The 21,338-nt window shown below is 39.9% G+C and overlaps 1 protein-coding gene across 12 annotated transcripts in view; it reads left to right on the forward strand.

Moving 5' to 3' along the window:
- ZNF536 (zinc finger protein 536) overlaps positions 1 to 21,338 on the forward strand; it is a 361,198-nt gene that overhangs the window by 148,637 nt on the left and 191,223 nt on the right. For all 12 annotated transcript variants that reach the window (XM_068150628.1, XM_068150622.1, XM_068150624.1 and 9 more), the window contains one exon: positions 17,448 to 19,619. In XM_068150628.1, the coding sequence (XP_068006729.1) occupies positions 17,450 to 19,619 (2,170 nt within the window). In that variant the 5' untranslated portion in view covers positions 17,448 to 17,449. The remainder of the gene's footprint in view (positions 1 to 17,447; positions 19,620 to 21,338) is intronic.

Below are 21,338 nucleotides of genomic sequence, written 5' to 3' on the forward strand. Positions count from 1 at the left end.
GAGCAACTAACTAGTTAGCACAAGATTTCAGGTTGGAGTCTCCAGTTCAATGTAGAGAACCAGACATTTAAAAACACTCATTTCCCAGTCTCAGAGACTTCCTCTTGGGGTGCTGGATATTCTTTGGTCACTACTTCTTCTCTTTGATTTTAACCAGAATTTACTGGATATTAAAAGCTCAAACACACACCTCTTTCCCACTAAACATGTAGTCAGAAGTAGCATACACTGGCTGGCTGTGCCAGAGCTGTCTAGTTTTGGCCTGCTGCTGAGCCGTGAGCTCAAGGCCATGTGGTTGTATGTGTGCAGCCATTGGGTCTGTGCATCCACAAACACCAAGTGCCTCATGTGGAAGGGGCCAAGCACAGGCACAAAATACATGCAGGACCTTTCCTTCTGTGCAGGACTGGGATGTCTCTTCATGTTTTCCCACGGGTTTGCCAGGACGAGAGAATTGTCTGGCTTCATGCGTGGCTGCAGCCCCTTTGGTGCTCGGCAGAACCTTGCCAGGCTAGGCCAGAGCAGTCTGTTCTTCCATGCACCAACAGGCTTGCATCCTTCCTGCAGAATTTCACTCATCCTGTTTGAAGGAGATGCTGTACTCTTTCCTTTAGTTTATTTTAACCTCTTGGTATGCAGAGTATTGTTTGTTAATATTCCTTATTTATTTAAATGTTAATTGGTCCTTGTTAATTTGGTTTTCTGTGCTGACAACCAAGGTCAACAATGAGTCCTCCTTTGTAAGCTCTTAGTGTGATTACAAGGTAGTGTAATGTGTCTTGGAAAAAAGTAGCAAAAAAGCTTCCCCTCTGTTTTTAATGTAACCTTTACGTTAGGTAGAGGTTTGGAGGGTGAAGGAGAGGGAAAAAAATTATGTTCCACGCAGACTGAAGGGCCTTATTGATTGAAAGGGACTGATAAATTAAAAGACAGTTGTTTTGAAAGCAAAATATCACTTGACCTCAAAGGGATGGGCAATTGTGGCCCTGGGGTTAGGTGTAATAACAACACTAGCTTTGGTATGGGAATACTAACAGCAGACCTTTTTCCTTTTCCTCTCACGTCACTGTTGGTATATGCAACTTTCAAATTCTGCTTTTATTACTCCTAGAGAAGACTCTTCTTTTTTTGGCTGGAATGGCCATTTTATGAGATAAAAGTAAGATGATTATTTTTTTTCTTTCCTAAAATAGATTCTGTTCCATGGGGCAAAACAAACAGAGCTATCCTAACTCTTTAAATAGTAATCAAATATGTTTTTCTGTTTGCATTCAAAAGGGTGGAAAGGTAACTTGAGAAGATGAAAGAAGGAACCAGATTTGTGTATCCCCCCCTTCCCCAGTAACAGGTATAGAGTTTTAGAAAAGACTTCAAGGCAAAAAGAAAAAAGCATAGAATATACTGTTATGGTGTTATTTTTGTCTTTCATTTTTATGACAACTTATTTGTACTTAAAGGAATCTTTCCAAAGAGTTAAGAAGCATCATTAAATAAAGACTGTGAAATGTGCAATATGGCTTATTTATTTAAATGTTAATTGGTCCAACGAACACTTCTAATTAGCTCTATATTTGCTTAGCAAAAAGTTTTACAAATTCCAATTGTGAAAAGCAGCTATTTTGAGCTGGTAAGCATGTTGCAGAATCAGCTATGATTTTTCTATAGTTCTCAGCCCTTGAAGGCACAATTTAATTTTTCATGTATGCATACTAGCAACGGTAAACACTTGCGAGTGTAAAGAACCTTCTTTAATTAGCTGCACAACAATTAAAGGATTCACAAACTAAATTGAACCCTGTCTCTGTGCTTACTAGCTGAATTCTACCACCTGTCACAACAGCACTTTGTTCAATCTGTTATGCAAAATCATTATAGCAATATAGCTGAGGAAAAAAAAAAAAAGAGAGAAAACAGCAATTATTTCTTACTTTTCTCTTGAATGGGTTATTTTGGGTTATACTGATGTCAGGTTCATTGAAGCTAACCTTTTGAAATCTGTAACAGCATAATACTTATATGGCAGGCTTAGAACAGTTAGAAGAATATTTTGTTTTACCCTTTTAAGAGCAAGAGAGGCACATCCTTAAAGTATGTTATGCTCTCTGATCATTTGGAGGGGGGAAAAAAAACAACCACCAAGACAGTGCTAAGTTCTGCAGCAGCCTGTTATTTCTCTTTGTCAGACAAAAAAGAAAAAACACAAAACAACAAACCCCATCATCTAATAGGACAACATGCATTTATTTATTTTTTTTAATTATTAAAGCTTGTAAGCCAATCTGAAAACTAGTTTTAAAACCCACTGGTTTCCTAGAGTGGGGCAGGGTGCGCTTTTGGCTTACCTGTTCTGGCTTCTGATGTTTGTGATTATTCTTCAGCTATTGAAAATGTAATTACACATCAATATAAAACTGGAAAATACTGGACTTATTTGTTTGCTGACTTTAATTTTCCTTCGAGCAGAAGCAGTTGAAAACAAAGTTTTGCATGTTCACAGAAAAGCCTCTTCTCTCTTGCATTTCCGTTGCACCCATCCTCCTAAGGAAGCACAAAGGGCCAGATGCACAAATAAGTCCTGTGTTTCACCCCAATAGATAGGAGTCAGGCTCCTCTTGCTTCTGGAGACCTGGCTTGGGGTGTACCAAACTTTAGGTGTTGTTAAATGTATTTTGTTCCTCTGCAGGGCCTAGTAGTGGCCCAGCTATCCTTCCTGATAGTATTCAATATAATTGGAGGGCATAAGGGAGAGCTTGAAGCTTGTTCACAGCAGTATGAAAGGCCAACTGCTGGAGAGGGCTGACTGCTGGGTAGGAGACAGGCATGAGGCAAGAATGACGAGGGCCCACTGCAGTGCTTTTGGTTACCCGCTTGGCTTCTTGCAGGGAGTGATCAGCTGTATGCTGGTGCTCGACACATGTTTCTGATGCCAGTTAAAATTCCCAATGAAACCAGTAGCAGGTTTTAGCAGTGTAAGGGGAATGAGGCTGCATTTAGTAAGGAAGACCTGTTTACATTTCTTTTTATTCTGCTGTGACAGCTGACAGGAATGTGCGCATCGCTGCCAGCTTTCATGGAGGAGAGGTACAGGTACGTTTTGTGCATACGCTCACCATAGCTGAGGAGCTGAAAGTTAAGCTGCCTGCTGACAGTTTCCTGAAATCATATCAATAACATATTGTTAGCTCTTGTGATTGAAGCTAAAAGAGTCTGCTGTTGGATAAAGGATACATGATACAGGCATTTCGTAAGCTAGGGATATAAATGAATAACTGCTTATTCACAGTAGTTACATTTTTTACAGCATGATTTTTATACCATTACCATTTTATAATATTTTTTGGAGATTCCAGGAAGAGAACAAAAGTCCTTTTAGAATCATGATTTTTTTTTTAAAGTCACTAAGAAAGTAAAAGTAAACAACCATACGCTGAGAAAGAACTTCTTTTTTTGTGACATTAAAAAAAGAAGACAAAGAACCTGCAAGGAAGCCTGATACTTTGATTAAATACTACTTAAATTCTTAGACAATTTTGCACTAAAGTATGAGATGCTACTATTTGATATATATGTCCCCTTCTTGCTTTCTCACATCAAATAAGAATAGGTGTTCTATTCAGAAGTAGGAAGTGAAAGAGATTACAATCCTTTTACTTAGGAATAGAGATACAACACTGTGTATTGAAATGTGTGGGTGCAAGGCACTGGAAATCAGTATAACAGAAAAATTAGTTTCTATTTGGGCAGCTAAAGCAACAGAGAGTTTTCATGTGGAAACTCCTGAATGCTCTCAGCTTTGGAACCGTTGGCATTTGGTCACTTTAATGCCCCATTGCAACTAGTGGGAGCTCATTCACCTCCTCCTATGGCTGATTCCTTGAAACTGAGCCATCAGTTCCTTCCCCTTCCTTTTGTCTGGTTTGCAGTAAATTAATGTGGAGTGAAGTTTGACATCAGTTGGAGGAAGTGAACACAAACTGTTTATTTGCACAGACCATTCAAGAGACCTGAAATAGTTTAACTGAGAGTTAGTTATGTTTATTTACATTTTGTATCAAAAACTCTTGCAGCAAAACACTTCTTGTTATTCCCTGGTCCTCCTGATAACAACTCTCAGCTTGCTGTGGGACTAAAGCCTCCAGGGATCCTGTCAGTCACTCAAAGGTGTTTGGTCAGAGGTGTATGTGGCCAGAGCTGTCTGTTAAGGATATATTACAGTGAGCAGAGTCCATCTCCCAACTGACTTTGCAACCATAATTGAACTTGCCAAGGTCTGTCATCCTGTGATTGCATTTATTGGACTTTCTTTGTCAGCTTTGTTTCCACTCACCTGTCAACCACAATAGGTTGTCTTCTACCAAGGGCCTGGAATGTTGCAATTAACATCAAAATTATTTAAAGGATTCTTATTCTGCAGATAGCTTTGAAATATATTATTGTATTTTTATAGCGTTCCTCCTCCCCCGTATTCATCTCTCTGCTATGTGTCTGCCAAGTTTTCAGTGCCCTTTTTATTAATGATCAAAGCTATTGTGCCCAGATAAAACAGAGGTGGCCAAACAGCAATCAGCGCTCAGCTTGTTGGAATCCTGAAGGTCATTCTGCCATTGTATTTAAATATATGTAGCATTTTACCATAATCAGTGCTTGCATCTATGGTCCCTTCGATATATGCACAGTGTAGCCATTCCCTTCCCTGTACCTGATCTTGTAGTGCAGTGGTGGGAGGAGATACTCTATTCACTTCACGGCTTGTACCTTATTGCATTCAAAAGTACTGCAAAGATGTGACCCCTTTTTATGATCTCTTGTGTGACATCACTGCTATTTGCTTGGGTTAACTGCAGAACTGTTACAACTGTTTTGCACCAGCATTCAGAGGAAAAGGCAGGGTTATCGTAAGGCAGAACAATCTCGCTCTGACAGGTAGAGATAATTTAAAAAGCAGCTGGGGAAATACAAGGAAATACTCCCAAGTCAGTTACTTTAGTATAGGCATTCATGTTTGGGGTTGTATTCTGCTCACGAAGCTGTCCGAAAGAACAGGGTGATTAGCAGTACTGCAGACAGATGTATTTCTTTGCTTCTCTAAAATGACAGTCTGAAAAAGAGCATTTTTTCTGCATATTCTCTGACCTTGGTATAGATATGATTATAGCAGTTGCAAAACCAAGCTGTCGGTGTCTTAGCTGTGCACGGTGACTGCTAACCACACCCTTTTAAGTCTAAACCACTTATCTCAGTGTGAAAGCATCATAGGAGGTATGAGGTGGCTTCTAGAGTTACTGGCTCTGCTCTTGTCTTTATGACAGTGATCAATTAATAAAGTTAAATGACAACAGCAGTAATATATCATATCTAAAAGTGTGCACAGACCAGAACACCAAAGGATAAAGGAGATTTGTGGGTTTTAGTGTTTCCATTTTTCTTGAATGATAATTAAGTATATTTTTTCTAAGTTTGTGTTGTGTATCCCCATCTATCTTTTTCCACTTAATTCAAGGAGGAGTTTGCTTTTTCTACGTTTCTTTGAGAGCCCACAAACACAAGGAACATTCCAAGCAATGTTTACTCCATTTTTCCCACATCCACCTGCATGCTGGCATCCCTGCCTCTTTCAGCTGTATATTTTACTTTGCCTAATTCCACTTTCCCAATGTTCTTCTTTTTCTGGAAATTAGTATTGAAAATAACTCATTAAAGCCCCTTGCATGTAAGAACGAGTATGACCCTGTAAATTACGTCTTTTCTTTTTGCTACCAAGTCCATGTGTTACAGGGAGAGGAAAAATAAATCATTTGGGTTGAGAGAGAAAGGAGAGAAGACAGAAATTGGAAGTAGAAGGGATTAATGGCCAAGCATCTCAGTTATTAAAAACCAAAATAACTCTCCATAATATTTTAACCAAAAAATTTTATGCTGACAGGTCTGCCATGAGTTAAAAACCCCCAGTCTTTTCAACAGTCAATTATGTTTGATAAAAGAAAGCTATCTGGCATACTGGGCTAAGCAATGGGAATCGAGTTCTGGACTCTGTCCCTGGCTTCTTTACAGAGGATGAGCCATCTATTTAAGTCAAGATACATGGTGAGCTTTCTCCTAAATAAGATGTGAAAATGATCTGTTAGGGATACTCATTTCTACGCTGCTGAAATTCTGAAAAATTCAGTCTCTTTGGGGCCTTGGAAGCTGTTTGGGTGCACTGAAACTGGGCAAGTTACTTCAGAGTTTCTGTTTGCATTTACATTATACTAAGATGTTGGCTATTTCTGTGCCCAGCAAAGCAACGTGCAGAAAATGTCTTCCCCTCTTCTCTCATTGTGTTGATTACGGTGTGCTTTGATGGCCCGTGATGCTGGGGCGCTTTACTGAATACTGGGGTATCAGCTGGTAGGAATTACTGCTGGGGCCATTTCAGCAGGAGAGGAAAACGAGGAGCTTAACTCTTCACAGATGCACAGTGTGGTCCTTTATGTTCTTCGTGTAGGGGTTATTTGGGGTGTTGGGTTTTTTGGGGGGTGTTGTATTTTTTTCCTTTAATGTTGCTCTTTCATAAATATACTGACCTTAAAGAATGGTGTAATTTAGCTTTTCATTGTCTTTCTTCTCCTTTGTTCCCAGGCATCATCACTTGTAAAATAAATACAGCTGTATTATGTATGTACTTTGAGAGTGTATACTGTCATGTATGCTCTTTCATGTGCAACAGGTTATGCAAGGTTTAATGTATTAATCTTTTTTTCTCCTTCTGACTAACATTAGAACATACACTTAGGCACGTAGTTCCTGTGTTGATGTCAGCACAGGTAGCCCATATGTTTAGTGATGCCTTGTTTTGTCTACTGTCTAACTTAATAGTATGCAATTTGGAGCATCCTTAATTATCCTACAAACCATTTTGTGATAATGAACCCAAATATGGTGTAGATTTGGCTGACAACTCTGTGATGTTATTTGGCATATCACATATTTCTGTTTCAAATATAAATTGGTTAGTGCTTTTCCAAATTATGCACTTTATTAATTAAATCTATACTTGAGACATATTTTTTTTCCTTCACCCTCTAAAGCTGTTATAAGTATTGTCTTTTTCCTTGCTCTGTATGCAGATAGGTTGGGTATGGACTTTCTAATTTGACATAAAATAGGCTAATCTTATGGTCTCTGTTAAGTCCTAAAACTACAGTTGAGTGTACAGTGTCTTTCCATATAACTAGGTCTTTTGTTCCACTAGAGAAAATTACTTAATTTGTTAGAAGGCTTTTTTTAAAAAGGTTTAACTGTAGCAGTCTTTACCTAATAGACCTGGGATTGCAGGGAGGTGATTAATGTGAATTAAAGGATCTCTGTGACATAGGACTAAAGGACAAAATTACTTTGTTGTCGTTGTTGTCAATCCCAATTCTGTGATTTCATTTCTCCCCAAACCAGATTTCCAGCATTTTGCATCAAGTCTAATTGGACCATATAGCTCTTTTGAAAACTCTCTCTATTCAGGGATGTTCTGTTTATGCATTTTCATTGAGAATGTGTGTCTTTGTCCCTTGAAATCCATCTATTTATTGCAGTGACACCTACTGCTGAGAGAGCTGATCCGCAACAGGATCGGTTACTGTTAAACTTGGCCAACAAGCAGTTCGTGACTCAACCAGCAGATGTTTCTGTGGCTCAGGTCAAAGGGAACTTATGGACTCGAGGTTTTTTTTCTTTACTTCTAGCATTAAGTGCCAGGAAAGTCAACAATAGGTACAGACAGTTGACCTGACCAGTAGCAGGAGGAACTGAACTAGGGCCCTGAGGATCTGCAAAGACCAAAGCATTAGTCTGTTGAGCCACTGTTCTGGCTACAGTCCAACAGTTTCAGACAACTGACTATCTGATTGCATGCCTGGATTTTAGTAATGATTTTACATATTTGATGATTTGTATCCAAGCTTATGCATCTAACAGGTGCCCTTGTGAACAAAATCTCACTGGGCTATCACATATGAATATTTCACAATCAATCATACTTTGATCTTTGAGACATATGTGTATTTGACATTATATTTGTTTGTGCACAGAATCTAAGTCTAAGCCTTTGTGAAATGAAAATAACATCATCAACCCAGCATTAGAGGATTGGATTTAAATTGTTTCAAACTATGATTTGAGTTCTCTGGTCTTAACTTTTCTTGCTTGATCTCTTTGTAATTGGTATGGAGGGCCTGATCCTCCTGTCCTTGCCAAGCTGAAATGCACTGCCTTTTATTTGGAACTTGCCTGTGTGACGAATGCAGGATTAATAAGGTCAATATTATTTATATTTTAATTGTATATGATGAGTTAGAGTATTACAGACTTCCAGCACAGCAGTGTCCTCAGGTGAAAATAGAAGGTTCAGAGCCTGTTTCATGCTGTAAAAATAACGAAAAATGAAATAATAAATATGCTTTGCGAAGTCTTCCAGACATTTTTTGTACTGCATGATGCTAAAGTGGATCATTAAAAGCTTAATTTTAAGATTTCTTCAATCTGACGTGGATGCCAGTTAGATTAATTAAAATGAATGATCAGATAGAAGCTACAGGAGATTGATCAAATTGGAGAGAGTTTAATCAGTTGTATACATTCCAAATTACAGGAAAATAACAAATTTAGTTTAAAAAAAGCTGAAGTAACAGAGGCTTTAGTTTGTTGAAACATTCCACAAATCAGGCTCTCATTTGAATTTTTGTATCTCTTATCTTTACTTATGTAATCAGGAGAACACTAGAAAAAAAATAAAATGAGAATCAGTGCTTATAAGCTAAAAAAATAATGAACCCAGATGCAACCAGTACCTGGGAAAAAAAAAGGAGGACTATTTATTTATTTTTAAAGTACTGAACTTTCAGTAGCAATTATTTAGCTTTCTCTATTTTGGATCTGATTTCTTAAGTATATGCAAGAGAAACAGGATAAATAAGAAGGAAAACAAATTTTTGCTAAGTCACATGCAAAGTAGCAATAAATCAAACAGCTTGTCTGCATTCTTCTAATCTTTCCATTCTAATCTTTGAGTGAGATTTATGAATGACCTCTCCTCTGCTTTCTGCTCATCTTCCTAGATTGTGATCACAAACAGTTCACAGTCCTCCACTCCATGGGTGCTATGAACCAAAGACTTTCCTGGCAATTTATCTTCTGCTGATCAGTTATCAGTCCAAAATGCTGTGGTAGCTTGAAAGTACCCTACAGATGTAACAGGTATTTTATAAGACAACTGTCTTCTCAGTCCAGAGCAAAAGCAGTACAGCCTCAGGAAACAATATTCTGTCTGCTAATGACATTTGAACCTTCAAAATCCCTCTGCTAACCCTTCTTTAAGACATAAAAACTGTTGTGGAATGGGTTTACTCTGTTGTTACTAAAGGAGTACTTTGTTTTGGAATCAATAAGCAGCTTGTTTAAATATCAGCGCTACAAAGCAGCTATAGTTTTGTCAGATGCCTTCCCTGCTCCCCCCTGCGTGGTGTCGTGGTGGCTGGGTGCTGGAAGATGTGTGTTTGTGTGAGCTATGCTCCAGCTCCAGCCCTGGCTGCCTAGCTATGACTGTGGGAGCTGGTCAGCATGGGATCATGCAGTGCTTTGTACACACTGTGTTTGAGTGGTGCTTCACCCCACTTACTGACTGCTAGAAACTGCATAATCTTTGCAATGAACACAAAACTTAAATGTGACAATGTGACTAATAATAATAACAAATTACCAGGTTGGCCTTAATAGTATTTAAATTAAAAGAAACAGATGAGATGCATTACCTGTAGGCCAACTTTCTTTATTCTTTCTTTTTCTCTCTAAACGATGTTCTGTTGCACTCCAGAAACCATATATTTCCTTACTATAATTATATTATACCCCTAGGAGCAGGACAACTACTTCACCGCCACCGAGAAATAAAGTAGAACTCTGGTGAACTCGATGCAGTTGCTCAATTTTACATAAGTAAAATGAGAACAGAATCTGGCCTAATGTTTATTTCATTTTATCAGATTGGATAATACTGTCCTGGTGGCATTAAATACAGCTGATCTCTCTCCTCCCATTCCGTGCACACATGTTTTCGTTAAAATTTAACTATTTACATCTACGTCTCTTAGTATTGCCTACAAATCAGTCAAAGAAGAGTAGGTCATCTATCCTGCCCCACTGTTTATATATTAATCATCTGGCAAATAAATGGCTCAGTATCCTACCCACCTCAGTAATATTTGTGATGTAATTTGTTTGGATGCCCAAATGTCACCAGCGTTGATTGTAAGAGATGAAAAAAATGTACTTGCTCAGCACACCAAGCTCTGGGCTAAAATGTAAGCATGAAATCTCTGGTTTATTTTTGTAATAATGTTTACAGCTGTTTAATGACCCTGAAAGGGTTCAGTAGTCTGGTGTTCTGTATTTCTTAACAGGAGTGTATTATGCGTATAACAGCCTTAGTTAAACTGTTTCAGCTACAACAATAAGAACAATATTTAATAAAAATTCAATATGTATTCTGAAGTTTCTCAGCAATACCTGGTTATAACTTGCTAAGAACTGAAGCAGTCTGTATTGGAGTGCTCAGAATTTGTCAGCGGACCACAAGATAATGTAGATATATGTGAATTTTTCTAGCTGGAGAGATAAATAACAGGTCTGTATTCTGAAAGCATAAGTAAGTGTGTATAACTGTAACTGCTCAGAGGATCAGGGCCAGAGCGAGCTTGTCATTTAAACATGTGAGCTTGTAAAGCATTACTTTGCTTACTGAACTGTAAATCTTTTAACTAACCTAATCTAAGCTATAATAACAACACAGCAGTGTTTTTAAAATGACTATTTTCTCTACAGCAGTGAAGAGGGAAATGCTTTAGTGTGTGTGTCCAGTAGGAATGAGCAGGTGTAAATAAGAGCTGAAATGTGATTCATCTGTTTTCCAAGGTAACAGGTGTGTGTATGCACATATGTGTATCTATACATACATGTGTGTCTGCATATGCTTGTCTCTCTCTAGGCACATATTTATAGTTAAACTTTTTTATTCTATTTGCTATCTCTTTTTTTTTCTTTTCTTTCCAGAAAAAAAAAAGGGGGTGGGGGGGTGGGGGGAGTGGGGAGAGGGGGAAGCCAAGCTTCTCATATTACATTAATGTAGTTGTGATGACAGGCATTTCTGGTGTCATAATTGGTTTTAAATTCCAGTAATCCATTTCAGATAGTTAAATAAAAATCTATGTGTTCATTTGGAATGGCTAAAGTCAGAACTTTTGTTATTGATATCACAGGAAATAGTCTTGAGGGCAAAAATATGAGTGAAATCAAAATAACTATTAGTATCATCAAAGGGACTTGAATGTCTTGTTATACCTTCATGTGGGAGATGAGAGAGTATTTTTATAATATATGTATCCTCTTGTGAATTTCATAAGCTGAGTACCCTGCTCATAGAAATAGGAGACTGCATGCCTGGCACAATAAATGGTTGTCCTCTGTTAGTTTGCTTCTTACTGAGGGACTGCTGCTGCCTGGCCCAGTGCAGTATAACCCAGCTGGTGTGTAGCCTGTGCACATGCAGCAGGGAGAGGACTGGGCTTCCTGGCAGGAGCAGCTCTCTTGGGCAAGAGCTTAGGGCTTGTCTAGGTTAGGAAGGGCATCCTATGAACAACTCTTGATACCAGTATGCGCTGGGTACTGCCACATCTTGGGGGGTGCTGTCTTTACAAAACACTAGAGATAATTAAAGGTCAAAAATTTACTACATAAATTTCAACAAGCATATTTTGAATTTCTTAACAATCTCAAATTTGATTTGCAGTTGATTTTGTAAACACATTAACTACAGAGAAGGCTGTACTTCCCTTCCCAGTGTGAGTGATGGCAAAATGTTCTCTGTTGTCCTTATAAGAGAGATCAGAATCGTGAAAACAATAATAACAGAATCAAAGAATCATTAAGGTTTGAAAAAATCTTCAAGATCATCAAGTCCAACCATTAATGTTATAGACTATATATTTTTAATTTGAAAGCTAGACATTCTCTCTCCCATGAAACATCAGAGCAGTGCTTAGAAATTGGTATTTCCAGATGTTTTACTTTTTAATACCTGGTGTTTTGGTTTGGGGAGGCAATCGGTTTTCTGTTGGAAAGTAAATTTTAATGAGCTCCATTCAGGTAGAATTTTTCTGTGTTTTAGCATTTGGTTGTTGAGGCAGAATGGATAAAGTGAAATTACACTTCAAGCCGGTCTGGGGAGGACACTTGTGTCTGTAGAGAAATGGGTGGAGCCAGGACTGGAAGTCTGTGATGCAAAAGCATGCCTGCATCTCTTGCACTCCACAACACACATGCAGGTCCAGAGAGGGGGTCCTAGCTGACAGGAAAAGGCTGTCTGATGACCACCATGACATCAGGATAGGGACCTCAAACTGCAGGATCTGAAGTAAGAGGACTTGGGGAAATGAAAGCCCCTTGCCCCACCTGGTGTAACCCTGTCTGGTCACAGAATTGACATAGGGATGATGGATAAAGAGGGAGAGAATGAAATTGCTAATTTTTTTTTTTTTTTAGAGAAATTAGGCAAATTAGATTGGGTTATCTAATTCATAGCAGAATGATGGATGGGGAGAAGTTTTATTTCTGTCATGCAAGTGGATACGAGATGAGATTTTGGTAGGTTTTGCTGGGAATGGGCTGAAGAATACAGGCTGAACAGTAGCAGGGTCTGTGTTCCTAAATGCAGTGACTGGAAATCGCAGGAGGAGGCGTTTCAGATGGCAGTACTTTGAATGTTATGGTTACACTTTGCAATGAAATAAGATAGGAGTGAGGAAAAGTGAGACAATTCGGAGGTGGGAACAGGACTACAAGAAAGTGGGGCAGGTGAGCGTGAGAATACAGTTTATGTGAAGAATATAGCATCTTGAGATTTCAATAACTGGATCCTGGAAACTGAGCAGCTGATCAAAGTATGTCTCATTCAGAAATGGTTATTTCTCAGTAAGCAGAGGCTTTGCTGGCCTTTATGAATACTTAATCAAAATTGTATAAAATTTCCAATGCCAAAAGATCAAAATATGTGGTTCAGGCTCCCCAGAACTGATAAAACATTATTGGATTTTAAACGAAAATTTATGGGTTTGGTCTTCCTCTTGATTTTTTTCTCTCAGGGTTTGTGGGAGTCACCAAAAAAAAAATAGACAAAATATTATGTTCCAACTACAACTGCTATTGATACTTTATTAAAGTTATATTTGCAGAAGAGCCACAGAATAACTTAAAATCTCAATCCCAACTCCCCCTCCTCTCCCCAATTCAAGTAACCATACGTTTGAACTGATGCTTAGGGTTAAACATCAGAATTAATAAACTCCACTGGGATCTGTCAGCATTTCCAAACTTCGATAGAGCATAAAATGCTAAAATTAACTACCCAAACCTTCCTGAGCATGTAAAGGCACCAGTTCCCATTGAGGTCAACTGAACAAATGAAATTTAGACTACATTTTCCAAGCTGTTACAGAATAATGATAATTCATAAAGACTTTCCTAAACCCTCTTCAATACATGTATGTGCACGCAATGAATTTTTTGAGTTCTTGTTTTCCAGCATGCCTTGGTCAAACATGGTGAAGAGAAATAATTTTTTAAGAAAATGTGGTTTTCTTATGTACCCACATTTTGAGTGGTTGTGGCCTGCTACACAGAAAACTTGCATGGAAACCAAGTATTTTGTGTTTACTCTATGGCCTTGGATGAACGCCTGGCTTGACGGCGTTCACCTGCCTTTTGGAAATCAGACATTGCATTCCTGTTGCTTATAGGTAGAAACCTTTTCCTTTTTTACTTGATCTCATTAATATTTTGATGAATAATAACATTGATAGCATGTAATAGATCCCCAACATGAAACCTGAATCTGACCACTGTTAAACTTTGAAAATTATCTGCTTTACATCAGAACAAAATTTTGTAGCTCATGCTCATATCTAATACACATGAATGTATGCTTCTTCCTTCTTACAAGATCTGCATTGTATCAAATCATCATTCATCCTGTTGAGGACCAAATAGATGGAATAGAATAGAATTAACCAGGTGGGAAAAGTCCAACCTATCAACCAACGCCATCTAATCAACTAAACCATGGAACCAAGCACCTCATCCAGTCTCTTCTTAAACACTTCCAGTGATGGTGACTCCACCACCTCCCTAGGCAGCCCATTCCAATGGCCAATCACTCTTTCTGTGAAGAACTTCTTCTAAACCTCCCCTGGTGCAGCTTGAGACTGTGTTCTCTTGTTCTGTTGGTGGTTGCCTGGGAGAAGAGACCAGGTTGGAAAAGGGCCCCTCAGTTTAAGAAGGACATCGAGACACTTGAACGTGTCCAGAGAAGGGCAACAAGGCTGGTGAGAGGCCTTGAGCACAAGCCCTATGAGGAGAAGCTGAGGAAGCTGGGATTGTTTAACCTGGAGAAAAGGAGGCTCAGGGGAGACCTTATTGCTCTCTACAGCTACCTGAAGGGTGGTTGTAGCCAGGAAGGGGTTGGTCTCTTCTCTCTAGCAACCAGCACCAGAACAAGAGGACACAATCTCAAGCTGCGCCAGGGGAAGTTTAGGCTTGAGGTGAGGAGAAAGTTCTTCACTGAGAGAGTCATTCATCATAGGAATGGGCTGCCCAGGGAAGTGGTGGAGTCACTGTCCCTGGAGGGGTTCAAGAGGGGATTGGATGTGGCACTTGGTGCCGTGGTCTAGTCATGAGGTCTGTGGTGACAGGTTGGACTTGATCTTTGAGGTTTCTTCCAACCTTGGTGATACTGTGATACTGTAAAACTGTGATACCTGGCTACGACCTCCCTTCAGGGAGTTGTAGACAGCAATAAGGTCTCCTCTGAGCCTCCTCTTCTCCAGGCTAAGCAACTCCAACTCTCTCAGCCTCTCCTCATAGGGCTTGTGCTCCAAATCCCTCACCAGCTTTGTTGCCCTTCTCTGGACATATTCTAGCAACTCAACATCTTTCCTAAACTGAGTGGGCCAGAACTGGACACAGGACTCAAGGTGTGGCCTAATCAGTGCTGAGTACAGGGGCAGAATGACTTCCCTGCTCCTGCTGGCCACACTATTCCTGATCCAGGCCAGGATGCCATTGGCCTTCTTGGCAACCTGGGCACACTGCTAGCTCATGTTCAGCCTACTATCGACCAGTATCCCCAGGTCCCTTTCTGCCTGGCTGCTCTCCAGCCACTCTGACCCCAGCCTGTAGCACTGCATGGGGTTGTTGTGGCCAATGTGTAGAACCCAGCACTTGGATGTGTTAAATCTCATGGTGTTGGACTCTGCTCATCTGCCCAGCCTGTCAAGGTCCCTCTACAGAGCTCTCCTACCCTCTAACAGATCAACACCTGACCCCAGTTTGGTGTCATCTGCGCATTTACTGATGATGAACTCGATCCCCTCATCCAGATCATTGATCCCTGAGGGATACCACTGGTGACTGGCTGCCAGCTGGATGTGGCACCATTCACTACCACTCTCTGGGCTCAGCCCTCCAGCCAGCTCCTAACCCAACACAGACTGCTGCTGTCCAACCCACAGGCTGGCAGCTTGGCCAGGAGTGTGCTGTGGGGGACAGTGTCAAAGGCCTTGCTGAAGTCCAGGTAGACTACATCTACAGCCTTCCCCACATCCACCAGGAGGGTCACCTGATCATAGAAGAAGATCAGGTTGGTCAGGCAGGATCTCCTCTTGGAGACCACCCATGGTTTTTTTTATCCTCTGATCCTGCAAATACTTAGCATGTGTGGAAATTTGCTTTCAGAAATCACTCTTTGAAGTCTACTGGACTTCTCCCATGAGCACAATTACATGCATTTTAAGTATGTGCTAGAGTTGGGTCTCAAATTGTCCATCAAATGGCCACTATGTAGCTGTGTGAGGAATGGTGTCCACCTGGAGTGTGCCTTGTAGCCTTTGCAGAAAGCATTGTGACTAAGTGCTTTCAACTAAAGCCACACAGAAAGTTGACCAAGTTTACTCTTCAATAACTTATAGAATTCAGTAATTTTATAGGTGAATAAAGCATCAAATCACTCCACTGAACATCACAGATCTTAATTACCTTCTCATATAACCCTACAGTTTGAGTGTTATTAATGTAAAATTTCATATTTTGAGTAGAATTGTACAGATACTTTATTTTTTGTATAGAGTAGAGAAGTGGCAAAGGTAGAAGATTATTGTGGACAATTATGCACAGCAGAACAGAGCACTTGTGTTTAACAAACAGCTTTGAATTCTAATTTTCTACAATACACATAGTATAGGTACAATTTGTAGTCATTACTGTGTATTAGAAAAGTTATTAAAATTCTTGAAACTTGTTGAGGCTTTCCACAACACCTTCCCCAGATTTTAATTGGTTTTATCTAGTTCCAAAAGAGAGCTGTTTAAACCAAAGTACGTTAAATCACGTCTTACTCGTCGAAGGGCAGAGATTCTCCTTGTATAATCTGGCAAGTTTTCCTAAGAACCGAAATCTGAAGGCTCTTAATGACGAATTAAAAGACCTGGCAGAAGATAATTTATGTGCCTCTTGATGGGCTCAGTTTCAAAATGACAAAATAACAATGTTTTGTAACAGAAGGGTTAAATCTTAATCTCAGAGGTTTACAAAGCTGCTAGTCGCAGTCTCCTTAAAATTTAATATACCTCGTTAATGCTTAACTTGCAAACACTGAAGGATTTTTATGATTATAATCATGTGTTACAGCACCTAGTACTGTTTCTAAGCAGCATACTAATCAGCTTAATGAGATATTACTGCACTTTTTGTTGACTAAAGCAAAATCCCTTTTATTGTTCTAAAGCTTGTCCTTTACTTTATTTTTTTCCCCAAACATTATCTTGGTTTATTGTACACCAGTAAATATCATACCATCTTGTTTTTGTCAAATCATAAAACTATCTTTTTCATTGTAGAATGTGCAATATATTGAATATGGTTAATGGAACTGAAAGTTACAAATGGATTTCTTTCTTTTTTTGTTTTTTTTTTTTTTTTTCTCTCCCCTGGCTTTTCTAATGGAAATGGGAGAGATGCAGAACATTTATTTTTCTATAGATTTAGAAATGTAAACAGGTGCAATTTCACAAGAAAAATGACAGACAAGGGTGGTGGTGAAAGCCTTTGCCCCTTCTGTAATAATTAGATTTTGAAATTGTAGCATGTTTTAAAATAGTAATTAATGGCTACTGGTAAGCATGCCAAATGATGAAAGCACAGCTATGATCAGAATTGTGTAGCACGCTTGGCATTTAATACACTTTTTATTGTTTTTACACTAATTCCTTTGCATTATTATGAGTAGGTAAAGCATAAAATGCAAATTGTACGTCAGCGATTCAATGCTTGTAACTCTTTCACAGTCTGAATCTAAAATATCTTCTGATTTTCAGAGATGGAGGAAGCTAGTTTGTGCCTTGGTGTTTCTTCAGCTGTGCCAGAAGCTGACACCCATCTCAACAGCACCATACTCAATGGGCAGTACTCAATGAGCCAGAAGCTGCATCAGATCACTTCTCAGCTCAGCCATGCCTTTCCGGAGCTCCAGAATAGACAGAATCCAGAGGAGAAGGCATCAGTACCACTAGAAGACAAGAGCCACCTGTCCATAGCAAACCAGCCCATCAGCAGTCAGATGGCACTGTTGGCAAACCAGCTCAATAGAGAGGTTGATACCAGTTTGAATGGGCGTGTGGATCTGCAGCAGTTCTTAAATGGACAAAACCTAGGGATTATGTCTCAGATGAGTGATATAGAGGATGATGCCAGGAAAAACAGAAAGTACCCATGTCCCCTCTGTGGGAAACGCTTCCGATTTAACAGTATCCTGTCGCTACACATGCGAACTCATACCGGAGAGAAACCATTTAAGTGTCCATACTGTGACCATAGAGCAGCTCAAAAAGGCAATCTAAAGATACACCTGCGTACTCATAAGCTTGGAAACCTTGGCAAAGGTCGTGGACGAGTCCGAGAGGAAAACAGACTTTTACATGAGCTGGAGGAGAGAGCAATTCTTCGGGACAAACAGATGAAAAGCAGCCTCTTGCAGCCAAGACCGGATGTGAAAGCACAGCAGCACACCCAGCCAATGCCTCTTGCAAACTGTAATTTGTCGGTGCCAGCTAATCACAGCACACCTGATATTTCAAACCCTGTTCCCTCTCCAAAGCCAGTTAGTGTCCAGGAAGAAGTTGTCACCCAGACAGCTGGATTCAGATGCACATTTTGCAAAGGCAAGTTTAAGAAGCGAGAAGAGCTGGACCGGCACATAAGGATCCTGCACAAGCCTTACAAGTGCACCCTGTGTGACTTTGCCGCCTCGCAGGAGGAGGAGCTGATTAGCCACGTGGAGAAGGCTCACATAACTGCCGAGTCAGCACAGGGCCAGGGCTCCAACGGGAATGGGGAGCAATCCACAAACGAGTTTCGTTGCGAGGTATGTGGCCAGGTGTTTAGTCAAGCCTGGTTCCTAAAAGGCCACATGAGAAAGCACAAGGATTCCTTTGAGCACTGCTGTCAGATCTGTGGGAGGCGATTCAAAGAGCCTTGGTTTCTTAAAAATCACATGAAAGTTCACCTGAATAAGTTATCTGTGAAGAACAAATCTCCTAATGATCCTGAAGTACCTGTCTCCATCAGCAGCATGTCCCAGGAAGCTCATGCAAACTTATATTCAAGATACCTGTCATGTTTGCAGAGTGGGTTTCTTCCTCCTGACAAAGCCAGTTTAAGTGAACAAAATCAAATCTATAACAAAGGAGATATGCCCATGAAAGAGAAAGAAGTCTTGGGGAAGCTCCTTTCGCCCATTTCTGGCATTGGCCACAGTATTGCTGAGGGGGATAAACATTCTTTATTGGGCTGTCTCAATCTGGTGCCTCCTCTAAAATCCAGCTGTATAGAAAGGTTACAAGCTGCTGCCAAAGCGGCAGAGATGGATCCAGTAAACAGCTATCAGGCCTGGCAGCTTATGGCAAGGGGAATGGCCATGGAACATGGCTTTTTGTCTAAAGAGCAGCAGATACAGCGCAGCCATGAAGACACTTTGGCAAATGCTGGAGTTATGTTTGATAAGGAGAAGCGGGAGTATGTGTTAGTAGGAGCAGATGGCTCTAAGCAGAAAATGCCTGCTGATTTGGTTCACAGCACTAAAATGGGCAATCAGAGAGACTTGCCAAACAAACTAGACCCTTTAGAAGGCAGTAGAGATTTTTTGTCACATGGTATGAACCAGGGACTCGATTACAACTTACAAAGTCATGGAAACATGAAAGAAAAGCCAACTGAATGCCCAGACTGTGGAAGGGTTTTTAGAACATACCACCAAGTGGTCGTTCATTCCAGGGTCCACAAAAGAGACAGAAAAGGAGAAGATGAAATAATTCAGGGAAGTCTTGATGAGCGACGTGGGTCTGGAAGTGATCAAGAGTCTCAGTCTGTCAGCAGGTCGACAACACCAGGGTCCTCTAACATTACTGAAGAAAGTGGAGTAGGTGGGGGTCTGTCACAGACGGGGAGTGCCCAGGAGGACAGCCCACATCCTTCCTCACCCTCCTCTTCAGGTATGCTTACTTCTTCTTCCCTCTCTGCACTGAAACCGTCATAGCTATATTTGAAATCACAGCAGCAAAGTGGTTTATGCATTCTCTTGTTAGGTTGTTTCCTAGCAGTCCACAGGGAAGCGGTGTTATTTGCCAGAACATCTGTGTTCGGGTTCCTGCAATGCCTTCGAGGTTAATTCTCAGCTCACCCTTTTCTCCCTCCAAGGGCAGGTTTCCTAGCCTTTCAGCTGTCACCTCTGCCACCCCACCAGTGTGCAGGATCTCTACAGTCACCCATGACAGTGTGGCTTCCAGGGCCTCTCTCCAGACCTTTGAAGGTGTTTGGGTTTTTTTGGTTGTTTTTTGTTTTTTATTCCCCTCCTCTTCTATTCATGATGTCTCTCTTGCAGATCTTTCCATGTCCTCCATGTAAAAGAGTGAGGTGCCTCCTTTGAGCTATAGTTTAAAGAAATAGGATTAATAAATAGCATGTTGGCTAACTTCTCTGATTGCCCTTATTCCCACAACCATATAATTCCTTAGCTGAGGTATGTATTTGTACCTGGCCACTGCAGTGATTTAAAAGAGATTAAAAAGTACATATTACTAACTTTTTAGCAACCTATTAACTTATGTGCTTGCTTTAACATGTATAATGCCTTCTGCTGAATTCACATCTATTTGAAAGTACAAGTAAAACAGAAATTGGACTGAAAAGATTGCATTGTGTGTCATGTTAATGTGCATGAAATAGCAAAGCAGATAATATTTCAATTGGGGATGCCTATTAAAATACTGAGTTTTTTTCTGGTACAATTTTTAAAGTTACCAGCCTATGCCTGCTGAAATAAAATCTCCAAGTAATAACAGGTAAGATTTCTGGCATCATGTATATTTCCAAAGTCAGTTACTAATGGATGCTAAATTGAAAGTTATATCTCCAGCATTTTATAAAGAAAGCGCCTCACTAATACTCTAATCATTCTGCAAGCCTAACAACAGAGGAAATCATGCCATAACAAATACTCTGTTACTAATGGCAACATTGATTTCTGCAATCAGCCATTAAGTCTTGAAAATGAAAGACAGTTTGAGGTACCTTAAGGCATTACATTGCCCACTGCTAAAGAGCTGGTAGCAGGCTGTTGAGGGTAATTCTTTTTAGTTTTTTTCTCTCAGTTTCGATAAATATTTTAGTATTGGAGGCAATTCACTGTTACAGTTATTAAGGATATGCCAGTTTATTTTTGTTGTTCTTGTCATGCTCCAGTATACTCTACTTCTGAGGTCAAATTAATATAAAAATAAAGGTTTAGCTTGCTGGCTTATTACAGACCAGTAAAGAAATTGTTAAGACACATAAATCTGCTCTCCACATTCCACAGATTCCTATAGTACTTAATGCTGTTGTTTAAATACCCATGAAACACACTGTCTACCCTTAGAGTCATAGCTTTGTTTACAATTTATTACTGGTGAGACACATTAGAAAATTCTGTGTAGGAACAAGGGTAACAGGCGAGAGCTAATTTCATACTATATATAGTTGCTGAGATTGTTTTAAGAGGATTGCAAATATGTCAGGATGAAGAAGATTATTTTCTAACTTTCACTTCTAAAAATCCTACACATTGGTGGAGGGTGGGAAGCGGGGAGGGGGGTGAGTGGAGGGGATAGGATGGGAACTGCTCCACTTCAATATAGAAAGTTTCGCTTCTGTTTTGCAATGCCATAGAGTGA

This window comes from Melanerpes formicivorus, unplaced genomic scaffold (assembly GCF_026170545.1).
Source record: "Melanerpes formicivorus ecotype bairdi unplaced genomic scaffold, bMelFor1.0.p_v2 SCAF_20, whole genome shotgun sequence".
Classification (NCBI taxonomy): domain Eukaryota; kingdom Metazoa; phylum Chordata; class Aves; order Piciformes; family Picidae; genus Melanerpes; species Melanerpes formicivorus.